General features: G+C 45.9%; 1 protein-coding gene across 1 annotated transcript in view; it reads left to right on the top strand.

Annotated features, from left to right (window-relative positions):
- LOC112547202 (solute carrier family 9 member C1) overlaps positions 1 to 20535 on the top strand; it is a 384930-nt gene that overhangs the window by 112112 nt on the left and 252283 nt on the right. Inside the window, exons 10-12 of the mRNA XM_025188925.2 lie at positions 888 to 969; positions 8529 to 8695; positions 10637 to 10777. Coding sequence (XP_025044710.1) covers positions 888 to 969; positions 8529 to 8695; positions 10637 to 10777 — 390 coding nt within the window. The remainder of the gene's footprint in view (positions 1 to 887; positions 970 to 8528; positions 8696 to 10636; positions 10778 to 20535) is intronic.

The raw sequence follows: 20535 nt of genomic DNA, 5'->3' as shown, positions 1-20535 counted from the left end.
CTCAGGACCATCTTAAAATGATGGCAGACATTCTAGATGTTCCCTTATAATCAGGGCTCGACAAATCCACTCGCCCGTGGTGAGTAGATTTTGGCAGCTGACGAGCTGTGACGGGGCAGAGCTGCCCTGCACTTCAATGGCGCCTACCCCTGTGCTGTACAGGCAGCGCGGCGTTCTGACAGCGGTCTGCGCTGCTTGCTCCCCTGCGGCCGCCCAGCTGAGCGGCGTGCAGGGGGGCTGAGTCCTGGGACGGGAGCCAGAAGAGGGGGCAAGGCCACACGAGGACGTAGGGCGGGGCCAGAGTGTGCGTGCGTCCCTGATGTCAGGGGGAGAGGCGCTGGCACAACAGAGCGCCGCATTCAGTAGGGGAGCAGAGGAGAGCGGAAGAGAGGAGACGGAGGAGAGTAACGGAGGGAGAGGAGAGAACAGAGGAGTGAGCTAGAAGATGGCAGTGGGCGGAGGAGTGAAGGGTGAGAGTGGAGGAGGGGGATGGGAGTCGGAGGAGGTCAGAGAAGGCAGGAGGGAGACAGGGAGTGGAGCAGAGAGCACAGCATGGGGGCAGAGGACGTGAAAGGAGAAGCGGAGGTAGGAAGCAGCCCAGGATGGGGCTGCTTAGTGTCTCTGCTCTGGGCTGCTTCTTATACCTTATATACTTTTATATACCTCCTTTGGACATTCTGACAGTTGAAGTGCAAATGGTTAAATTTAGGAAAATTATAAATAAATATCCAGAATTTGAAAATATGCAGTTGTGATGTCAGTAAACGCATCATTTATGGACAATTTGTAGGGTATCTCATTGTTGAAAATAATGTGCATTATTCTTTGTACTGTTAATCATAACACTGATATAAAGTGGTGATATGCTCTTTCTTTTTCTGTTTTAGATATTACTTCATGCAGGAACAGCATCATTAATGACTTTGATGATTAATTCTACCACAGTAAAAAAGCTGGTCACAACGTTAGGTAAAACACAACCATTAATATTGTGAAAGAAAGGAACATATTAATATTATCTTTGATATTCAGTTTATTTATAAAATGTGCTTTGTTACATCGTGGCTCATTTGGCAGATATTAGTTTGAGTGCACTAGTGCAATTTTATTACTTTTTATAGTGCATTCTCTGTGGATTTATTAATTGGACAATTAACACAAAATAGATAAGAATCACAAAGGCATGATGCAAATTATCAAAATTGAATTTACTGTAACTCCAGTACCACTTTGTAGCTATATTCCTTTGTGCTAACATTGAAAATTCACTTATCTCAGAGCTAATTGGTTTATCAAAATATTGTTTAAATAATATTAAATACAACCTCAAATCAATGTTTTAAAGGTTTGATATATTTAATTAACTCTGTTTAACAATTTTTTTTTCAAATAACCTGCTGCGTTCCTTGATTTGTCCTGGAGTAAGAAAAAAAAACCCAATTATTTAATGATAAATTGTTTGTCAAAGATTCCCCAATCACTTAACAGAATTCCTGGCAGATAATGTTGTAACCACTTACAAAAGAGGCATATTACAAACAAAACATCCTATCAAACATGTGATTATAAAATCCCTAGTATAGCAGCTTCTGGTGTAGCTCAGAAACTTCCATAGGGAAAAATCTGTAATTTTCTATCCTAAAAGGGCAGCAGGACTGGAAGGAAATTGGATGGGGAGATGGGAGAACTACATCAACATACACCCACTGTCTGGGCAGTAATTTTCTCTATTTTATATTCTCTTCACCATTCTGTAACAGCATTTTGAACAGAGGGCAGATATACTGAGTAATATCTATTTCAGAAGACTTACTTTACAAAGTGGGGGTAATAGCAATTTGTATTTAAAGGCTGCTTCTGAAAATGCAGTCAAGCACCTGCTTTTAGTGATTAGTGAAGATGAGTGATCACAAAAAACTAGTATGCCGAACTTAAGAGCACTAGCATTTATTGATCTCTAAAGCATAAAGTTAGCCTCTTCTTTTTTGATAATCACTGAGGGAAGCTATTGCTTATATGAAAAGAGTTATAGAAATCCTTATAATATTTTTAATTAACAGCAATTATGACAGTAATTCAGCCACTTTGTATTGAATGCTAACAATGTGCTTAATGTTGTATAAACATCTGAGATCTGATATATGTGCACAAGTGGTTTGAAAAACAGTACTCCGAGTAGAGTTATCAATGATTTGCTGGGTTTTCTTGTAGGGTTCTGTCCTGGATCCAGTACTGTTCACAATGTTCATTAATAATTTTGATGATGTAGGAGAGTACACTTTTTCAATTTCTGGAGGACACCACACTGGGAAAGATTGCAAGCACTTTGGAAGATAGGATAAAAAATTCAAAATTATATACTGGAATACTGGTGTGAAATTCAATGAAGATAATTATAGAGTACTGCTCTTAGCAAGGGAAAATTAAGTACTCCAATACAAAATGTTGAATAACTGACAGGGCAGCATTACCTATGAGAGGATAGCAATTAACTGTTCTTCATGTCCACCAGGGTAGGATAAGTAGTAATTAGCTTAATCTGAAGCAAGGGAAATTAAGGTTGGCTGTTAGAAAAAACTTTATAACGATGGGAATAGCTAAGCACTGGAACAGGTTGTGATGGACCCTCCCCCCGTGCTTTATGAAATGGACTTATGAACATAAATATACATAACGCAAATGTTTTTTGAGCAAATTATTTCATGTAACCCATCAATCTTCATGTCGTGATCCACTGGTTGGCTGCGTCTAGATTGGCTGCTTTTGCGCAAAAACTTGCCAGCTGTCTACACTGGCCGCTTGATTTTGCACAAGAGCACTGACGTTCTACTGTCCGAAATCAGTGCGTCTTCTGCAAATGCTTTGACGTTCCCGTTCATGCAAAAGCCCTTTTGCGCAAAAGGGCCAGTGTAGACAGGCAGCTAAGACATTTTGCACAAAAGCAGGCTAAATGGAAAAAAGCCCTATGGACGTTTGCAGACTCCGTAGCTGCAGTCAGCTCCCTGGACTTCCTGTAACCTGAGCCCCCTGAAAGCAGACGCAGGAGACCATCTCAGACCTCTGGACAGAGATCTGCCACATGGCCCCTGCCATCCAGCAGACACCCCGCAGGAGGATGGCAGCTCCAGGGGGGGGATCAGCCACCCGCACCCCCAGCGCAGGAGGCCCCCAGGGGCCGAAAACGACGAGCCCCGTTCTGGTCCTCGGGGGAGCTGGACACCCTGCTGGACTTGTGGCAGGAGGAGGGAGGCCCTCCACGACACCTGGTCCCAGTGCCGCAATGCCGAGATCTTTGCCTGCATGGCCCAGGTGCTTGCCCACCAGGGCCACCCAGCCCGGACCCTCGAGCAAGTCCAGGCAAAAGTAAAGGAGCTGCACCTGGGCTACGTGCGGGCCAGCGAGGGCCAGGGGGCAGGAGCTGACACCTGCCCCCATTACCACCGTCTCTATGCCACCCTCGGCTAGCTAGCCCCGCAAGCCCCGGACGTCCCCATTGACAGCAGCATGCACCCCTCTGTCACCAGGATCATCAAGACGGGGGAAGGAGACAGCAGAAGTGTGTTGGAGGACGAGGCCAGCACTGCCACCCTGCAGGCCCCCTCCGGTAGCCCCGATGTCTCCCGCACATCCTCGAGGCCGGGGAAGGATCCACTGGTGAGTGTTGCACTTCGCACTCACAAGGGCGGGGGGTGGGGAGCCAGGCGCCTGGAGGGGGAGGGGGAGAGCACGTCACTCAGGCCACGTGAGCTACACGGGCTGTGTAGCATTAGGCAGTATGCAGCACGTGCAACCATGTGGCCGCAGCAGGCAGCTCAAGGGCATGCCTGTGACCGTGCTGCTCACACACATCCGGCAGGACCGGGGGAAGGGTGGATGCCGGCTGGAACCAGCCAGGGCCCCAGGCACCTCCGCAAGGGTGCAGCACGCAGAACAGCACACTGTCCCATGCCTGGCTGTGAGGCACAACCAGCTGCTCCTGAGAAAACCACAGCATCACAGCCCATGAGCGTGGCCCCCACTGAGCCCCTCGCCTGCTCCTGGTGTCTTGGCTGGCCCCCCGAGGGAAGTCCCCACTGTGGCCACACATGTCTCTGGGCTACGTGTGTGAGGGCTAGTGGGAGAGAGAAGGGGGGGAAACGCTTGGGCCACCCCTAGGGCCACCTGAGTTTTGCTGCAAGGATGGGACACTCCCCAGTCACTCTCCTGGTTCTATCCAGGAGACATCCCACGTGATGGGGATCTGAGAGCCCAGACCATGTCTGCCAGATGTGCTCCTAGGCACTGTGTGGGGATTCATCTTGCTCCCTGTCAAACACCATTGATTAGCCCAAAGCCTCACAGCCTCCACCGGCAGGGAGTTCCACATGTGAACACAACACAAGTGCCCTCCCACCTCCACGGGGCCAGGACACAGACTGGTGGTTACAATACATGGAGAAGGGCCCTACTCCAGGGGTGGTCCTCTATGCAAACATACAACACGGGAGATGGGGGTAACCGAGTGGGCCCAAGCCACACTACTGTGGTGTCACCTGGGCTCATGGGTGGAGGGCATGAGGTGTGGGGACAGTGGCCGGGCTGCCTGACTGACCCATCCTTTCTTCTGTTCCCTTCAGCGGGACCAAGCACAAGCCGGGAACCATCAAGTCCTGCAGCAGCAGCAGCATCCCCAGCCGCCCAACCGCTGAGGCAGCAGCTCCGCCACTGGGACCAGCTCCTTCGGCACTACGTGCAGGCCGTCGAGCGCGTTGAGGCAGCCATCACTCGGCGCGTGGAGGCGGACCTGCAGTGGCGCCAGGAGGCCTGGGCCGCCTTCCAGGCCCAGTGCATCCGCATGGCAGATTCTGTCGCCACTCTCACCTCTCACATTGGCCATACCGTCCACTATGTCATGGCCTTGCCCCACGCCCCCGCCATCCCTTTCCTAGCACTGCCCCTCGACCCTCCTGCTCCTGTTCCTGCCCCTCCTGCAATGGCCTCTCCTGCTCCTGCCCCTCCTGCCCACCTTCCCTTGCAGCCTGCCCCGACGCGGCCTGTCCCCCATGTGCAGGTCCGCCCCCGCAGGAGTGGTTGCAGGGGCCACCCCTCCCAGGAGTAGCTCCTCCCCCTCCCAGGTCAAGGTCTCCTCCCCCTCTCCCCCTTGTAAATAAAAACATACAAGTTTTTCTGTTGAAAACAAAACTGTGTTGGTGTTTATTGGGAGGTGACGGGAGGGGGAATGGGAGGGAATGGGAGGGAGTTGTATGGGGAGACTGAAGTGACCCTACTATGGGGCCTGTGCTAACATGCCCGTCAGGGCCTCTGGGATGCGCACCCCATCCTGGTGCGCCTGGCAGATGGCAGCTGTGCAGGGCTGTTCATAAGTCTGGGCCTCGGCTGCCATCCATGCAGGGAGGAACGCTTCCCCACTCCACTCCACAATGTTGTGGAGCACGCAGCACGCGGCCACTATCTCCGTTGCATTCCGCTTACCCATCTCGAGACGGGTGGGCAAACAACGGAAGCGGGCTTTTAAGTGGCCGAAGGCGCACTCCACTTGATTCTGGGCCTGGTTGAGGTGGTCGTTGAACCGGGCCCGGTTCTGGTCCGGCTGCCCTGTGTAGGGCCGCATTAGCCAGGGCAGCAGAGGGTAGGCTGCGTTCCCGATGATACAGATGGGCATAGGCACATCCCCGACAGTCAACTCCTGCCGGGGCAAGTAGGTGCCCGCCTGCAGCCTGCAAAACAGTCCGGAGTTGTAGAGGATGCGGGCGTCATGTGCCCTGCTGGACCAGCCCGCATAGATGTCCAGGAAGTGGCCCCGGTGGTCCACGAGGGCCTGAAGAACAATCGAGCAGTACCCCTTCCTGTTCATGAAATGGGCTGCTCGATGCTCCGGGGCCCGGACGGGGATGTGGTTTGCATCCAGGGTTCCCCCGCAGTTGGGGAACCTGAGGGCAGCGAAGCCAGCCAGCGTAGCGTCCAAGTCGCGCAGGCGGATCACTCTTGGGAGCAGGATATCGCTGATGGCATGGACGACCTGTAGAAGGGTGCAGAGAAACACGGGAACACATCACATAAGGCAGGGGTGAGTGTGCGCTCCCTTGCCCCCCCCCGTGATTACCTCTGTCCTCATGCACGCATATGTGCGCACACACACCACAGCCCCCTCACCCTACGCCCCCCCCCCCCCCCACCAGCAGGCCTGTGCAAGGGAGGGACAGCCCAAATCCCTGGGTGACCCAGCCTGAAGTCTTGGCTGCCCCTGGGCATGGAGTGCAGCGCCCTCCCCCCACTCCACTCCCCCTGGGACTTACCTCCATGACAATGACACCGACGGTGGATCTACCCACCCCGAACTGGTGTGCACCAATTGGTAGCTGTCCGGGGTGGTCAGCTTCCATAGTGCAATGGTGACCCTCTTTTTGACGGGGATGGGTGCCCGCAGCCGGGTGGTGGCTCTCTGGAGCGCAGGGGCGAGCCAGGCACACAGCTCCAAGAACATCCGCTTTCGCATGCGGAAGTTCCGGAGCCATTGCTGGTTGTCCCATTGCCCCAGGACCAGCCGGTCCCACCAGTCCGTACTGGTGTCCAGTCTCCACAGTGGCCTCTCCACCCTGGTGTGGGGATGCCACAGGGACGCCATGGCCTCCCTGGTGAGGGAGTCCAAAGCGGTCTGCACCTTCTGGTCCTGGAACAGGAGGGCACCAGCCTGGAGCACCAGCTGCAGGCACTCCAAAATGTCCGGCCGGGCCAGAGCAGGCACATGGCCACCCCTGGCTCCATGGCAGACAAAACAAGGCAAGAGGAAAAAAAAAAACAGGCAAAAGCACTAGGTGGCAAAAGGCAGTGGTGTCCAAAAGTCAGAGGGCAACCACGAAAACTGCTACGGCTGTCAGTCCCTACAAGAGGTACTAAAGCACGGAGCACGAGAGAAACAGCATGTGTCTCAAAGGAACTCCAGCCCCCGCCCCTGGAAAGGGCTGGTGCCCTTTTGCCCTCTGCAAAATGGTTCCGGGCTTCTGCTTTTGCGCAAAAGCACGCTACTAATGTAGCAAAAGCGCATCGTTATAACGATAATTCTATGCCAATCTAGACACGCTTTTGCAGAAATACTTTTAACGGAAAAACTTTTCCATTAAAAGTATTTGCGCAAAATAATGCCAGTCTAGACGCAGTCGTTCTGTTTATCTTTCTTTGATGTATGTAGCGTGTGTGTGTGTGTGTGTGTGTGTGTGTGTGTGTGTGTGTGTAAAATTAGACATATGGAGTGGGGAATACTTTGTGGATTTCAGTGTGTGAATGAGAGACATATGGAGGGTGTTACCCAACTGTTAATCACATGTTAATCATGTGAGCAGAGTTGGCTCCGGGGCTGATTGCTGGGCTGAGTTCCTGGATGTTTATGATATAGTTATGTAGTTTGGTTACCAGAAATAATTCGTTTCAGGTTGGGGGGGTTGTCTGTAAGCGAGAATAGGTCTTTCCCCCAAGGCGTCTGAGAGTGAGGGATCATTTTCCAAGATAGGTTATAGATTGTGGACAATGCATTGGAGGGGTTTGAGTTGTGGACTGTAGGTAATGGTAAGCAGAATTCTGTTATTTTCTCTTTGGGGTCCATCTTGAAGTAGTTCATGTCTGCATTTCTTTCTGCATTTGCCCCTTCCATGGAAAATTACCTGGTCAGACCCTGCTGCTTGACAGTGGTTTGAAAACATCGCTGAATCATCAAGACTATATGGATATTGGAATGAAAAGAAAGGAATCATGAGAAGTTTGCAGTTTGCCCTATCTACCTTATTCCTATTTCCTTGTCATAGGTAACCCATAATATGTGATGAAAAAATGTACAGAATGCCCACAGCACAGTGGTGAAGCATTGAATGTCTGCCAGGAATGCTAAACGCTTATTTCAAAACGTTGTGCTATGGAGCCACGATGATATGAGGCAAAAGTGCCTTACTTGAGTGAATGTGATGTGTATGTACTGCTCACACAACAATCGAGAAGGCACTAAAGAAAACCAACGGCAACTTTCAAATATAGGCGCTTTCTTAGAAAATTGGTTGTAGAACAATAAACAGAAGGGGGGGGGGAGAGTAGACAAGATGAAGTTCTACAGAAACCTCTAACACTCCCAGTATTACAATACAGTACCATATAATATCTGAAAGAACAAGGGCTAATGAGAAAGAGACCTTTAAAAAAGGGAAATGAATTGCTCAGAATAGCACAATCAACATTCATATAAAAGCCTGTATGGAAAAGAACCGTCCTAGAGTCCTATTCAGTTGCCACTGAAAAGAAATGCGTCTGGAGAATAGAGGAGCTAGTGAGAGCAGCATGCAGCTGCTGTTACAAAATAGACTCTGGCTTCTTGCAATGATCTTATCATATGGCTATTAAGCAGTATGGCTTTTACACTGCTTCTAGCAAACTTAGAGAAATGGCCTTTCAACCAGTCAGTCACCCATAGTCTCAGAGTTTCTCTTTCACATCTTACAAATATATTGACAACTTAAATGTATTCATTTTCTTCCTTTCCAAAGGTCTATGTAATATTACTCTTCCAAAGCGTATGGCAATGTACAATGCTGTTCAGCGTATAAAAGAAATGGAGGCCAACACATTTTCCATGTTAAAACTTGACAGATTTTTAGCTGATGCAAATTGGACTATGACTGAAGAAGCAATTAAAATTGATTATCCTTATAAAGTGAGTAATTTATCTGTTTTATCTGTATTCTATTTCTTGCAAAGAACATTATGTAAGAGGCAAAACTCATGCTTGAAATAAAGGAATGATTCACAGCTTTTGATTTACACTGGTATCCATTGGAAGAAGGGTAGACTCTTCAGTATTAGTTTTACAGGCTAATAGAGAATTGTAATGATAAATGAGGTTTCCAGTGTGATGGAAATAGCTGATATGCTATTAATATTATGGGACTTTTATCAAAGGGAAAAATTAATATACCAAAAAATTAGGGGCTAGCTATCCTGAATAGGATACCCTGATATCTTTGAGGTCTGTTTCGGTGAAAAGAGGGCTTGTGGAAATAGTTGAGGTATATAAGAATAATTGATAATTAATACAATACTTGGTCCTCAGTTACTTTTTAAGAAAAAGTTCCTATAAAACTTGAACTTGAATATGTTTCTGAAATACATTTATTAACTCTTCTGACAATGTTAGTAATAAGTAATGTGCATCTGAAAGTGGCCAGTACTTTTGTTTCACATGACTTGTTGGTGTCTTGGGTATAGCTGGGATTTACCTGTTCTGTGTATTTAGAGTTTAGATGTAATAGGAATGAATAAGTGAGCTAATGTTTAGATTTGGGATTTTTGTAGTGTTTGGGAAGACATTGGGATCTTCATATCCTAATATTGCCCCAGGCTCCATGCGGCACTGCTGCTTTGAATCATTCTCTTCTTTTTCTCCCCTCCTCCCCCTCCTCCCCGCTGCCTCTTTCTGATATAGGCAGCGAGGGGAGGGCACAACTAGTCATTCACATCCCTAGTGATAGGCCCCCTCTTGCTCCTAAATCCCCCTGCCACTTCTTCACTGGTCTGAGACACTCTACCTTTCTAGAGAACCTGGGCGCGGTACTGTATAATCTTGGGTCCCTGTTGCATACAGACTTTAAAGGTATAAAAATGTAAAACATTATTTTTGCTTGTCTTCCGGATCAGTAAATCTTCATAATTCATTTGCATAGAAATCAATATCTGAATATTAAATTCTGAAACAGGTATATCTTCATTACAAAAGTGCATACATACAATAAAGCAATATAGAGAAAAGCTAAGAATATGTTCTATTGTATTTTGTCATTTGACTGAAAATTGTAGCTTATTCTTTACTGTAAGTAGAAATAAAACATCTCAAACTTCATATTATTAAGAATAATTAAATACTAACAGCATTAGTACAAGTATTTGAATAATAACTATACATGCACCCACATTTGTCTTCTCAGTCCTACATGAGAGAAGTTGTTCAGATCATTATTTGGATTGTATTGGGGCTAGGATTCAGGCTATGATTAAATTAGTCTGTAGCACTCTTGTGACCTGTTAATTAGTTCACATTTGTTTTAACTCTGTATCAGCATTTGACTAACCATCCAGTTGGTCACTAACCAGAAAATATATGACCTTCCAGTGCTCAAAGAGCATCTATAGTACAATCTATCAAGCTTTTGAAAATTGAGCATCCTCTTCAGAAAATTTAAATTGTATTCTTTTATCCTTCACACATGGTGTTCAAGGTATATCCAAATGAGCAGTCGCTCAGAGCATATTGTATAAATCTTCATAATATGATACTTTCTCATCGTTGTTTCCAACATTTGTTAACATTTATACACTTTAAGAAAACCACAACAATGTCCTAAGTTTTTTTTCTAATAACTTTACTTGTAAATAGTTTATCAGAATTGATTCATAGGAGTATAAATAGGCTTTTTGTGAGTATAAATAAGCTTCTATCTGTATCTAATGCCACATATAGATTAAATTTGCATTTTAATTAGAATGTTTTATTTTATATTAGCCTTTGTTTTTTAAACATAGTTCTCTTAGCTTTTTGATTTTCATGCTTGGAGTATGTTGTGGTAAGTTCTCTTTTTTTTTTTCTGTTTTTCTTATTTAGTTTGACATAGAGGAAGTTTCCCAAATTGTTAGAACACTTAAATGTCCAGATTGTAACAAAGAAATTTCATACGAGACAACACCTCAACAAATTGCTGACATACTAGAAGAAGCCAGGTTACGTCTTTTAACAGCGCAAATAGTAAGTATTCATTCTATTTGGTTCTATTCTTATTTTTCTGGATTAACACATATATTTTAATGTGACTATTATTATTTAAGAAATAGGTGTCCAAATGTGAACTGTGGACCACTTTGTGCCTCAAGTCTTCAGATTGTGGCCCTCAAGAATGACAGTTCTAGGAAGAAATGTTATTTTTGACTATATACTGAAAATGTATACCCTCAGCTATGTGGTGTGACTTTTAAACTGAAGCATTTGAATCAGTCCTATTTACTATAAGGATGAAATAGATAGGACCTCCTTCACAGTTCTCTCCCACTCTTGTTCCTGGAGTCTCAGCAGCAGCCTTGGTGGGCCTAGTATGCTCTTACCAGCATCTTTGTCCCTTCCTCATTGCTGCTCTCCCACTGATCCTCTGCTGAATCCTAGGGAAGGGATTAGAGAATAATTCTGCCTTGTGCATTAATTTCTTTCTTGCCAGGCTGAGTTTCCAATTATACAGCCTTCCTCATCAATTATGACCATGCTAATTACACAAGACTGCAAGAACTCATTAATGATCTCCCTGAATGAAAAAGCTCCAGTCAATCATGAAAGAGGGCCGGACTGCATTCTGAGTGTCAAAGTACTTAGCGGACCCAGCAGCCAGAGCGACAGCCATGGCTATTGTCATGCGCTGTACCTCATAGCTTGTCATTTGGCATTCCACACAAACTCCATGTGAAAGTTTAAGACCTTTCTGACGATAGGAACCAATTGTTTATAACCAAAACAGACCCGGTCCTTCATTCAATGAAGGATTCTTATACAATCCTCCGGATGCTGGGTATGTCTGTCCCACCTAATAAGAGGAGACGGTATACACTTTACCAAAGATCTTGAGACAGCTCCTTCTACAGAAGTCAACAAAAACCATTTGAGCGAAGGTCTAAACGATGACCCAACAGGAGAGCTCAACATACTTGATCCACAGCACCTCAACGAGCAACATTGAAACAGCAGTTTTGAAGGTGTGCTTGAGGGTTTGAGTAACCTCCCTCTGGAACCACCTCCCTTCCCTGTCCCTCTTTAAGGACCCCTCTCATGAGTACCTACTACAAGCAGAAGTAGAAAAGCTAGTTACCTTTGGGGCCATGGATCTGGTTTCTTCAGAATTCCATGGGAGAGGTTTCTACTCAAATTATTTCCTTACATTGAAAACATCATCATCAACCATAAATTTAGGATGGTGATGTTAGGAATGAACATACCCATGCTGGATGAGTGGGACTGGTTCTCAGCCCTCAACCTTCAGGACTCCTATATATCCATTCACTCTTCCTCCAGAAGGTTTCTCGGATTTACTGTAGGGAAAAATCACTATCAATACCCTGGCTACCCTTCCAACTTAACAGCGCCACATGTGTTTTCCAAAGCTGGCTGTAGTGAACTTGTTTCTCAGACGTCAGGGGGTCATCATATTCTGCTACCTACACGATTGTCTAATCAAAGGTACTTTGCAACAACAAGCCTAACCATGTTGAACTCCACTCGGGAGGTCTTTTCCCATTTGGGCCTCCTAATAAACATACAAAAATTTACTTTGGAACCTACCCAGAAAATAGAATTCATCAGAGCACCATTAGATAGTCAAAGCCAGGGCGATCCTCCCTGTCCATTGCATTATGCAATCTCATAAATATGGTGCTACATGCCCCCTTTTCCAACGTTTGGATGTTTCTTCCATTTTGGGGACACATGATAGCCAGCACATACGTGGTACACCTTGCAAGGCTCCACATATGCTGCTTAAAAGCATGGTTGGCATAAGTCTACGACCCAACAGCCTAGGAAAGTGAGTTATCTTTCCACTGGTGGCACTCACCTCACTACAGTGGTGAATATATCCACACATTCTCCTTGAGGGGCTACCTTTCCACCAACCAGATTCTTTCCACATAATAACTACAGACATATCCCTCATGGGATGGGGTGCCCACTGCAGTCACCGAACAATCCAGAGCAGGTGGTGTCAGCCGACGGTCAGGGCAGTAAGTCCCTTATGACCAGCTGAAGTTCTTTTAAATTGTGCTTGGTTCTGTTACAGCAACTGAAGGAGTCAGGTTAAAGCTTAAACAGTTACTATTTTATTGTTACAGGGTAAACTTAGTTGTTAAATGCTACTACTGTGTTACAGATAACACAGACACTACAAAGGACAGGACAGAAATTACACTAATAAGTCACTTACAGGTACCATGAAACCTTTTTGGTTCTCTGAGCTCTTATTAAATGCATGCAAAATAGACACATAGCAGGTATATATTCTCACCCCTGCGTTCCAGACTTGGCGTGGCCAGCGTCTTTCTCTCAATCCCTCGGGAAGAAGTAGGGCGAGGTTGGGCGTCCCACAGACCTCGGGAAACAATCAGTACCTGCCAGCAGGTATAGATGATTGGAGCTCCAATGGGGTGGGCTGCTGAACCTCTTTTTATACCCCTTGGGTCATGTAGGCTTCTTCCTGGTCTCAAGTGGCCAATTAGGAAAAATGGCTTTGAATGCCAAGTTTCCCACAAAGGGTGCAAAGCATAATTTACACCTGGGAAAATGCAGACAATGGGCACCTCTGGTATGTGATGGGCGAAGATTCCTCTCCTGGGACAGTGCAGGCGTGTCAATTACTGGTACTAGCCATCAGGGTGACGGGAGGCCCTGGGTCATCAGCTAGCCCATTTACTGTCTGGTTTCTGTTTATGGTAGAGTCAGGGACAGGCAGCACACCTGTGTTCCCAGGGCATCAAAGGCTGACTGCCTTTCTCTTGCTCTCGGGGGGGGGAACAAGATGGGGTTTGTGGAAAAACAAGATGGGGTTTGTGTCTGGCTACAGGTGGTCATGTTGAGAAGCATGGCTATACATCAGCATACTGGAACTGAGAGTTGTTTGCTACACCTGTCTATGCCTTCTGATATTCTGTGGTCACACCATACACGTCCTCATGGACAGCACCACCACGTATGTTTTACATTGACCATCGGGGAATTGCCCAATCATGGTCGTTATGCGCCACGTGATCAGGTTTTGGAATTGGTGCAAGAGAAATGACATTGCACTGACAACAATGTACCTACCAGGCCAACAGAACATCATGGCAGATACCCCGACCAGACACTTTTTGGAATAGCAAGAATGGGAGCCCATGATCCTTCATCACATATTCCAACAGTGGGGATTCCCATGAATAGATTTTTTTGCATCTAGATCCAACCACAATATCCATTTCTTTTCCAGGGCAGGTTAGGGCAAGGATTCCTGGGGAAATGCCTTTACTTTACCATGGCAGCTCCACTTTTGTACACGTTCCCACAGTGGGATGACACAAGTGCAATGGTCATTCTGATTGCCCCATTGTTGCCGATAAGAGTAAGTCTCAGGTCTGACACTGGGTTCTCAAAGTACCAAAGCATGCTGCACAGGTATTTGTCAAACACAAGCAGTTTATTTTCTGACAGGTATCAGCTGCCCCTGTTAACTAAAAAAAAACATGATAGCAAAAGCAGCATCTTATATCTCTTTTGCAAGCTGGGGACCCCGTTTCAGCTGCAAATGAAGCGGGAGATCATCTAGGCTTCCAAGGTGCCGGTACCAAAGCCCATCAGTGAGGTCCAATATGCCGTACTGTTATGCAGCTTATATCCAGGTTTTTACCCTGTTTTGCAGTTTGGAAGTTTCTGGGGGTTATTCGTTACAGTATGGCTCAGGTGTACTGCTTGTCCTTTGACTTTGTTTACATGATCAGTACTTCTGGGTAAACAGGATTGTTATGTTCCGCCCTTATCTACAATTCGTTCTTGCTACAATGGCTTATATTCCTAGAGACTTTCTTCTGGCTCATCAGTTGCAGGGAAGGGGAGGTGGGGAGAATGCAGGCCTCACCACCCCTATGCTTCACACTAGAGTTCTTCTACAGTTAACCCCTACGCTCATCCTGGCGCGGACAGCCATAGTTTTTGTATCTCTAGCACCTTCGATCAGCGAACTGATTCCCCTCCTGATCATCCCCAACCTCCTGACCCAACATCACAGGTGAGTTTACCACCCCCAACCTTTGAGCACTCAGCTCACCGCTTGGCTTCTCTATGGTTCCAAAACAAAGAACTTACCTGTTCTGAGAGGGTGAAGTGAGTTCTCCTGAATAGTCATTGTCCCTCGATGAGATATAAATGATGGCGATCTGGTACAACAGTGCTTCCAATCGCTGGAAATCCTAATCAATGAGAGCAAGTCAGTCCTTACTCCAAGTCCGTCGATACAATTCATTCGGATGCACCTCAACTCTGCTTCAGCCATTGCCTCTCTTCCTTCTGCATAATGCCATGCATCACAGCCTACAACTGTTTACAACTTCTGGGACACATGGCGTCTTGCAGCCCCCTGGTCCCCAATGCCGTCTATTTATGAGGTGCCTCCAAGGATGGCTCAGATCGAATTACAAACCCAACCTACACTCCCTGAGCAAAACACTGTCAGTCCCCGACACCGTAAAAAGATCAATACTGTGGTGAACTAAACTATACTATTTATGCAGGGGCATACCCTTTCAAACTCCAGAACCCATAGTGGTTATCATCATGGACGCTTCCCTCACGAGCTGGGGAGCACACATGAGAGACCTTACAGCCCAGGGCCTATGGATTCCGGCAGAGAGGATGCTACATATTGATGTTGTCGAGCTCAGGGCCATCTGGCTCACATGCCAATATTTTCTACCCCTCATCTCCGGAACACACATCAAAATATACCAACAATATGGCCTGTATGTTTTATATAAGCAGACAAGATGGGGCACGATCCTACGCTCTATGCAAGGAAGCCATGGCACTCTGGAACTGGTGCCTCACTCATGGCATGTCCGTAAGTGTGTACCATCTCCCTGGTGCCCTAAACACCACCCTGGATGCCCTAAGCAGAGCCCTATCTCAAGATCAGATGAGTGTCAGATTGACTGTTCAGTTCTGACAAATATTTGCACAATGGGGATACCCTCACATAGACCTATTCGCTACCAGAACAAACAAAAAAAAATGTCCACTTTATTGCTCCAGGACAGGCATGAGAAAGCACTCACGAGGAGACGCTCTTATCCTCAAGTGGTATGACCACCTACTCTATGCATTCCCTCCCTTCTCCTCCTCAACAGAGTACTCATCAAAATATAAAAGGACAAAGTGAGGGTTATCCTAACAGTACCTTGCTGGCCCCGGCAGCCGTGGTTTCGCCTCCTGAGCAGAATGACCCTACATCTCCTGATCACACTCACATGCAACCTGAGCATACTATTTCAATTAAGAACCAAAGCTCCTCACTCGCAATTTCTTCTTCTTCTTCTCAAAGCATGGTACCTCAGTAGTCCACAGGTGTAGAATTACAATGTTCAGAGCAGGTATGTGACATGCTTCATCACAGCAGGGCCCCTGCAATTTGGAAGACGTACACTAACAAATGGTCTCGTTTTGTACATTGGGCTGCTTCCCATAACATATCACTGGAGAATGCCCTCCTACCTACAATCCTTGATTACTTACTGCATCTTAAGCAATCCCACCTTTCCATGAGTTCAATTAGAGTATATCTCACAGCCATAACAATGTTCCATATGACTGTCGATGACACCATGGTCTTCATGCATCCCACAACCAAGCACTTCCTTCAAGGCCTACACGCACTATATCCTAATTCTACTGCCTCACAGGAACCATCGGACCTACATCGGGTACTAACCACGCTCACAAAACCTCCATTCGAACCTAAGGCCCCATGCCCCCTTCTTCACTTAATGCTCAAAACGACTTTCCTAGTTGCAATAACGTCAGCATGTCAGGTAGGAGAAATGGCTGCCCTACTGGCAAATCCACTGTTCAACATCTTTTTGTAAGGACAGAGTCTCTCTATGGACACATCCAAAGATTTTACCCAAGGTAAGGTCCGCCTTTCACCTTAATCAAACAATATACTTACCTGTATTTTTTCCTAAGCCTCATGCCAACACCTTTGAGGCACAGATGCATACGCTTGATATCCGCAGGGCATTCTTCTTCTGCCTCCACAGAACAAAGCCCTTTAGGTCATCCTCACAACTCTTTGTCTCCATTACAGACCATAACAAGGCATCAGGTATCAACATCATTGGATCTCTGACTGCATCACAAAATGCTACAATCTTAATCATTTACCATCACTTACCTCAGTGTGTGCATACTCCATGAGAGCCGTCGCCGTTTCACTGAGAAGAGTTCCCATCAACGACATATATGCTGCTGCTACGTGGACATCAGAACAAACCTTTACCAGACACTATGCATTTTCTACTGGTCCTCTTCACCTTACAAGATTAGCAAAGGCAATACTAAAGACAGCTTACCGTCCTGATCCAAAGTCCCTATCTTCATAAGACAAATTGTTTTGCAGTCATTTGCTTTGGAGAACTCCCGGGGACGTGTGTCTCTCGAAGAGAAGGTTATTCGTGTTGGCTGTAACTGACGTTCTTCGAGATGAGGGTGCTCCACTACCCTCCATACTCCCCTCTATTTCGGACCAAGGGAAAAAAAATCTTTTCCACCAGGACAGGTTCTGAATACAGAAGGAATTGAAGGGAGGGTGGCCATACATATGCAATAGTATTGGACAGTGTCACGTGCCTTGTGCAGTCCCAATGCACTGCTAGGAAGAATCTGCTCTGAGGCACTGGGACACGCTTACACCTGTAGAGCACCCCCAGAGACGTCAGTTACAGCTAAGGTGAGTAACCTACTCTTCCCCAAACCTGCCTCACACTTTACCTCTTGACCATCATGCTCACCATAAAACCATCTCTACATCCAATTGCCCTCCCTGTCAGATTTCCCCTCTGTATAGGCATACATCTTTTCACTTACCTCCTGAACCTGGCTTGTCTGCCATTAAAGGATTTTTTTCTTCTCTCTCCTGAATTCTCTCTCCTGACAGGAATTCAGGTATCCCGAGAGGCATGTTTTCCTTCTTCCAGCCAAGCTGCCCTCTTGGCCTATCGGACCACAGCTGTGCCATTTGGTTATTTTAAAATGGACCAATATCCACCTTTGACTCACTCATTTTATTAAACATACCTCTACCATGTGAAGGCCAAAGATGGGGAATTTTACTGTCAGAGGCTTTCATAGACACCAGCCTTTTAAATAGGAATTTTATATGTTTTGGAAGCTCACTCCCAACTCCACCCTGACCAGAACAATATTGACAATATTCAGTAACTGAAACAGAGGTCTTGAAATAATCTTGAGGTGGACCTATGGCCTATCTCAAAGGGATCCCTTTACTCATGTCACAGACCATGTACCACTGCAGTGTGTACCTGCTGTAAAAGGTACAAAACCACTGTGCAGTGATATCTGCCCACCAACCGTAAGACTTTGAGATGTAACATTGGTCTGAGAGAGTTCATGAAATACTGATTTCTTTTTCTGGGTAAGAAGGGAGTCAAGCTTGTCTGACAATATCACAAGTCCTGTTTTAATAGGGAGGATGTGAGAGTGGGGTTTCTATGGATAAATCTCTATAACATTTCCATATAACCATATATCATTCTCATATATGGATAAATCTCTAACATTTCCATATAACCATGTATCATTCTCATATAACCTTGTATTAAAAAAAACTTTGTAAGTCCTTTTATCTGTCTGTCTGTCTCTTTGTGTTAAGCTTTCTTATAGAATCCCTTGTATTAAGAGAAACCTTGTATTTAGTCTTTTCCATAGAAACTGTGTATCAAGCCCTTTGTTATAGGCCTTAGGAATAGTTAAGGTAAAGAAAAATGTCTTTTTCTAGGAATAGAATAGATCTCTCCCCTTTCATTGATTGCCCTTTTGAAATAATGAGGTGTGAATGGAGAAGGCTTGAAAGGGTGAGTACCTTCAACAGCAGTTGCAAGGGTGGACAGGAGCAGGGAGCCAGATCTGAAGACAGTAAGACTTGTGAAGTGAGGTCATTGAAAAGAAGATTGGACATATAAATGGCCTTGGGAGGCAAGCAGCAAGTACGTGCCCTTGGAAGGACCCTTTTGAAGCAGCATTAAAAAAAGCGCCACAAATATCTCACTGCATATGTAGGTGATGATTAACTGGCCTCATGAGAGGGATAAATATGAGGCATCTTGCAGGGGGACCCTGGGTTTTCATCTTATCAACATGGGAGCATCGATATGGATTGGCAGAAGCCCGGCTCCAGGCCTCCCACACCTAACTCACCTGGCCACTGCAGTTAGGGGGAGCAATTATTGGTAACAACAAGAAGACGGGTTTTGTGTGTGTGTGTGTGTGTGTGTGTGTGTGTGTGTGTGTGTGTGTGTGTGTGTGCGCGCGCGCGCTATATTATATGCATATGATAAGTGTTGACTACTGTATGTGTGTATTACCAATAAATGTGGTATTTTGCCTTTTCCCCCGAAAGGATCCCGTGCAATACTTTTAAGTACAGCATTTCTATATGCCACCCCAGTCAGGTGAGGATTAATGAACTGCTGTAAGCTCATGCAGCCTTCTCCCTGCATGCCTGCAAGCCATTTGAGGCCTGGAAGGATTTAAAAAAGGAAAATTCAGCTTGATTAGCCAGCTGATACACTTTAAAACCCCAGTTCCCAAAGAAAGGCTAATCTGGGAACTCAACTGCTCACACAGCATTGTCCATCTAAATCACTTAAAAAGAATGTGGGCCAGGCCCCAAGCAGTTATTTTAAAACACATACAGATGACTCGTCTGATGGCTTTGAACTAGACTGCAACTGGCCAAAGTCCCTTTGAAGGAAGGGAGCCTTGTCACCAGTTTCCAGGGTGTTATTTCCCTTCTGGGACCTTCAGTAAGTAGCATCAGAAAAAATAGACTTTCATGAGACTTATCTGTGTGTTCCACACTTGGACCTGTAAATGCAGATCCCATCACACCTTTGTGGAGTTCTGTGGAGGACCATGCTCAAAATGCTAGCTCTGAAACAGTCTGCATGACTTAACACTTAGATAGGGGCCTCCCTGAAGCGATGGAAACAGATATTATTACTATTTCTGAAGGGAAAAGACCTGTTGCAGGGATAGCAATGTTTAAACATGGGATTTGGGGTATAACATAAGCAGAAATCTGCTTGGTACCAGTGAGGCAAGTGTTTGATGACTAATTGCTGTTTAGCTAGAACGCCAAACAAGGTTACTGAGGTGAACAAGGAAGACCTGACTCTGAGGCAGATGAAAAAGGGGAAAAGAAGAGAGCCTCAAAATACTAAGCATATACAAGAAAAAAGGAATAACAAAATTGAACCAACTAATCTAACCTGGGTAAGAATAATACTAGATTAGCAAAGCTAACCAGTTGACATCACAATGTTCCATCTCAGGTTATAGGCACTTGTGAAGGCAATGGAGCAGCAACATGACTGCCCTTCCCTATTTGCCCTCAGATTAGAGCACAAGGATCTGCTAGATCACATGGCAGCTTATACATTTATTAAACCCCACACCAGATTGCATTCAGGTTGCTCCCAGTCCTCACTAAGATGGTCTGTGTAACCAATAATACAACTTAACCAAGAGGGTATCTATCCTATAGAACGCTCTTGGTGGAAGGAGACTCAAAGTCTTTGTGGGGACCACATTTGTGCATCCCCATAACAGGAGCATTACTACCAATGCTGCATTGCTAAGGTAGGAAACTCAATTCCAGGGCCTTACAGCTCAATGCAGGTGCACTCCATGATACTGGAAGAAAAAAATGT

Source organism: Pelodiscus sinensis, chromosome 4 (assembly GCF_049634645.1).
Source record: "Pelodiscus sinensis isolate JC-2024 chromosome 4, ASM4963464v1, whole genome shotgun sequence".
Taxonomy (NCBI): Eukaryota; Metazoa; Chordata; order Testudines; family Trionychidae; genus Pelodiscus; species Pelodiscus sinensis.
Note: the sequence above shows the minus strand (reverse complement) of the source record. Positions and strands in the feature narration are given on the sequence as shown.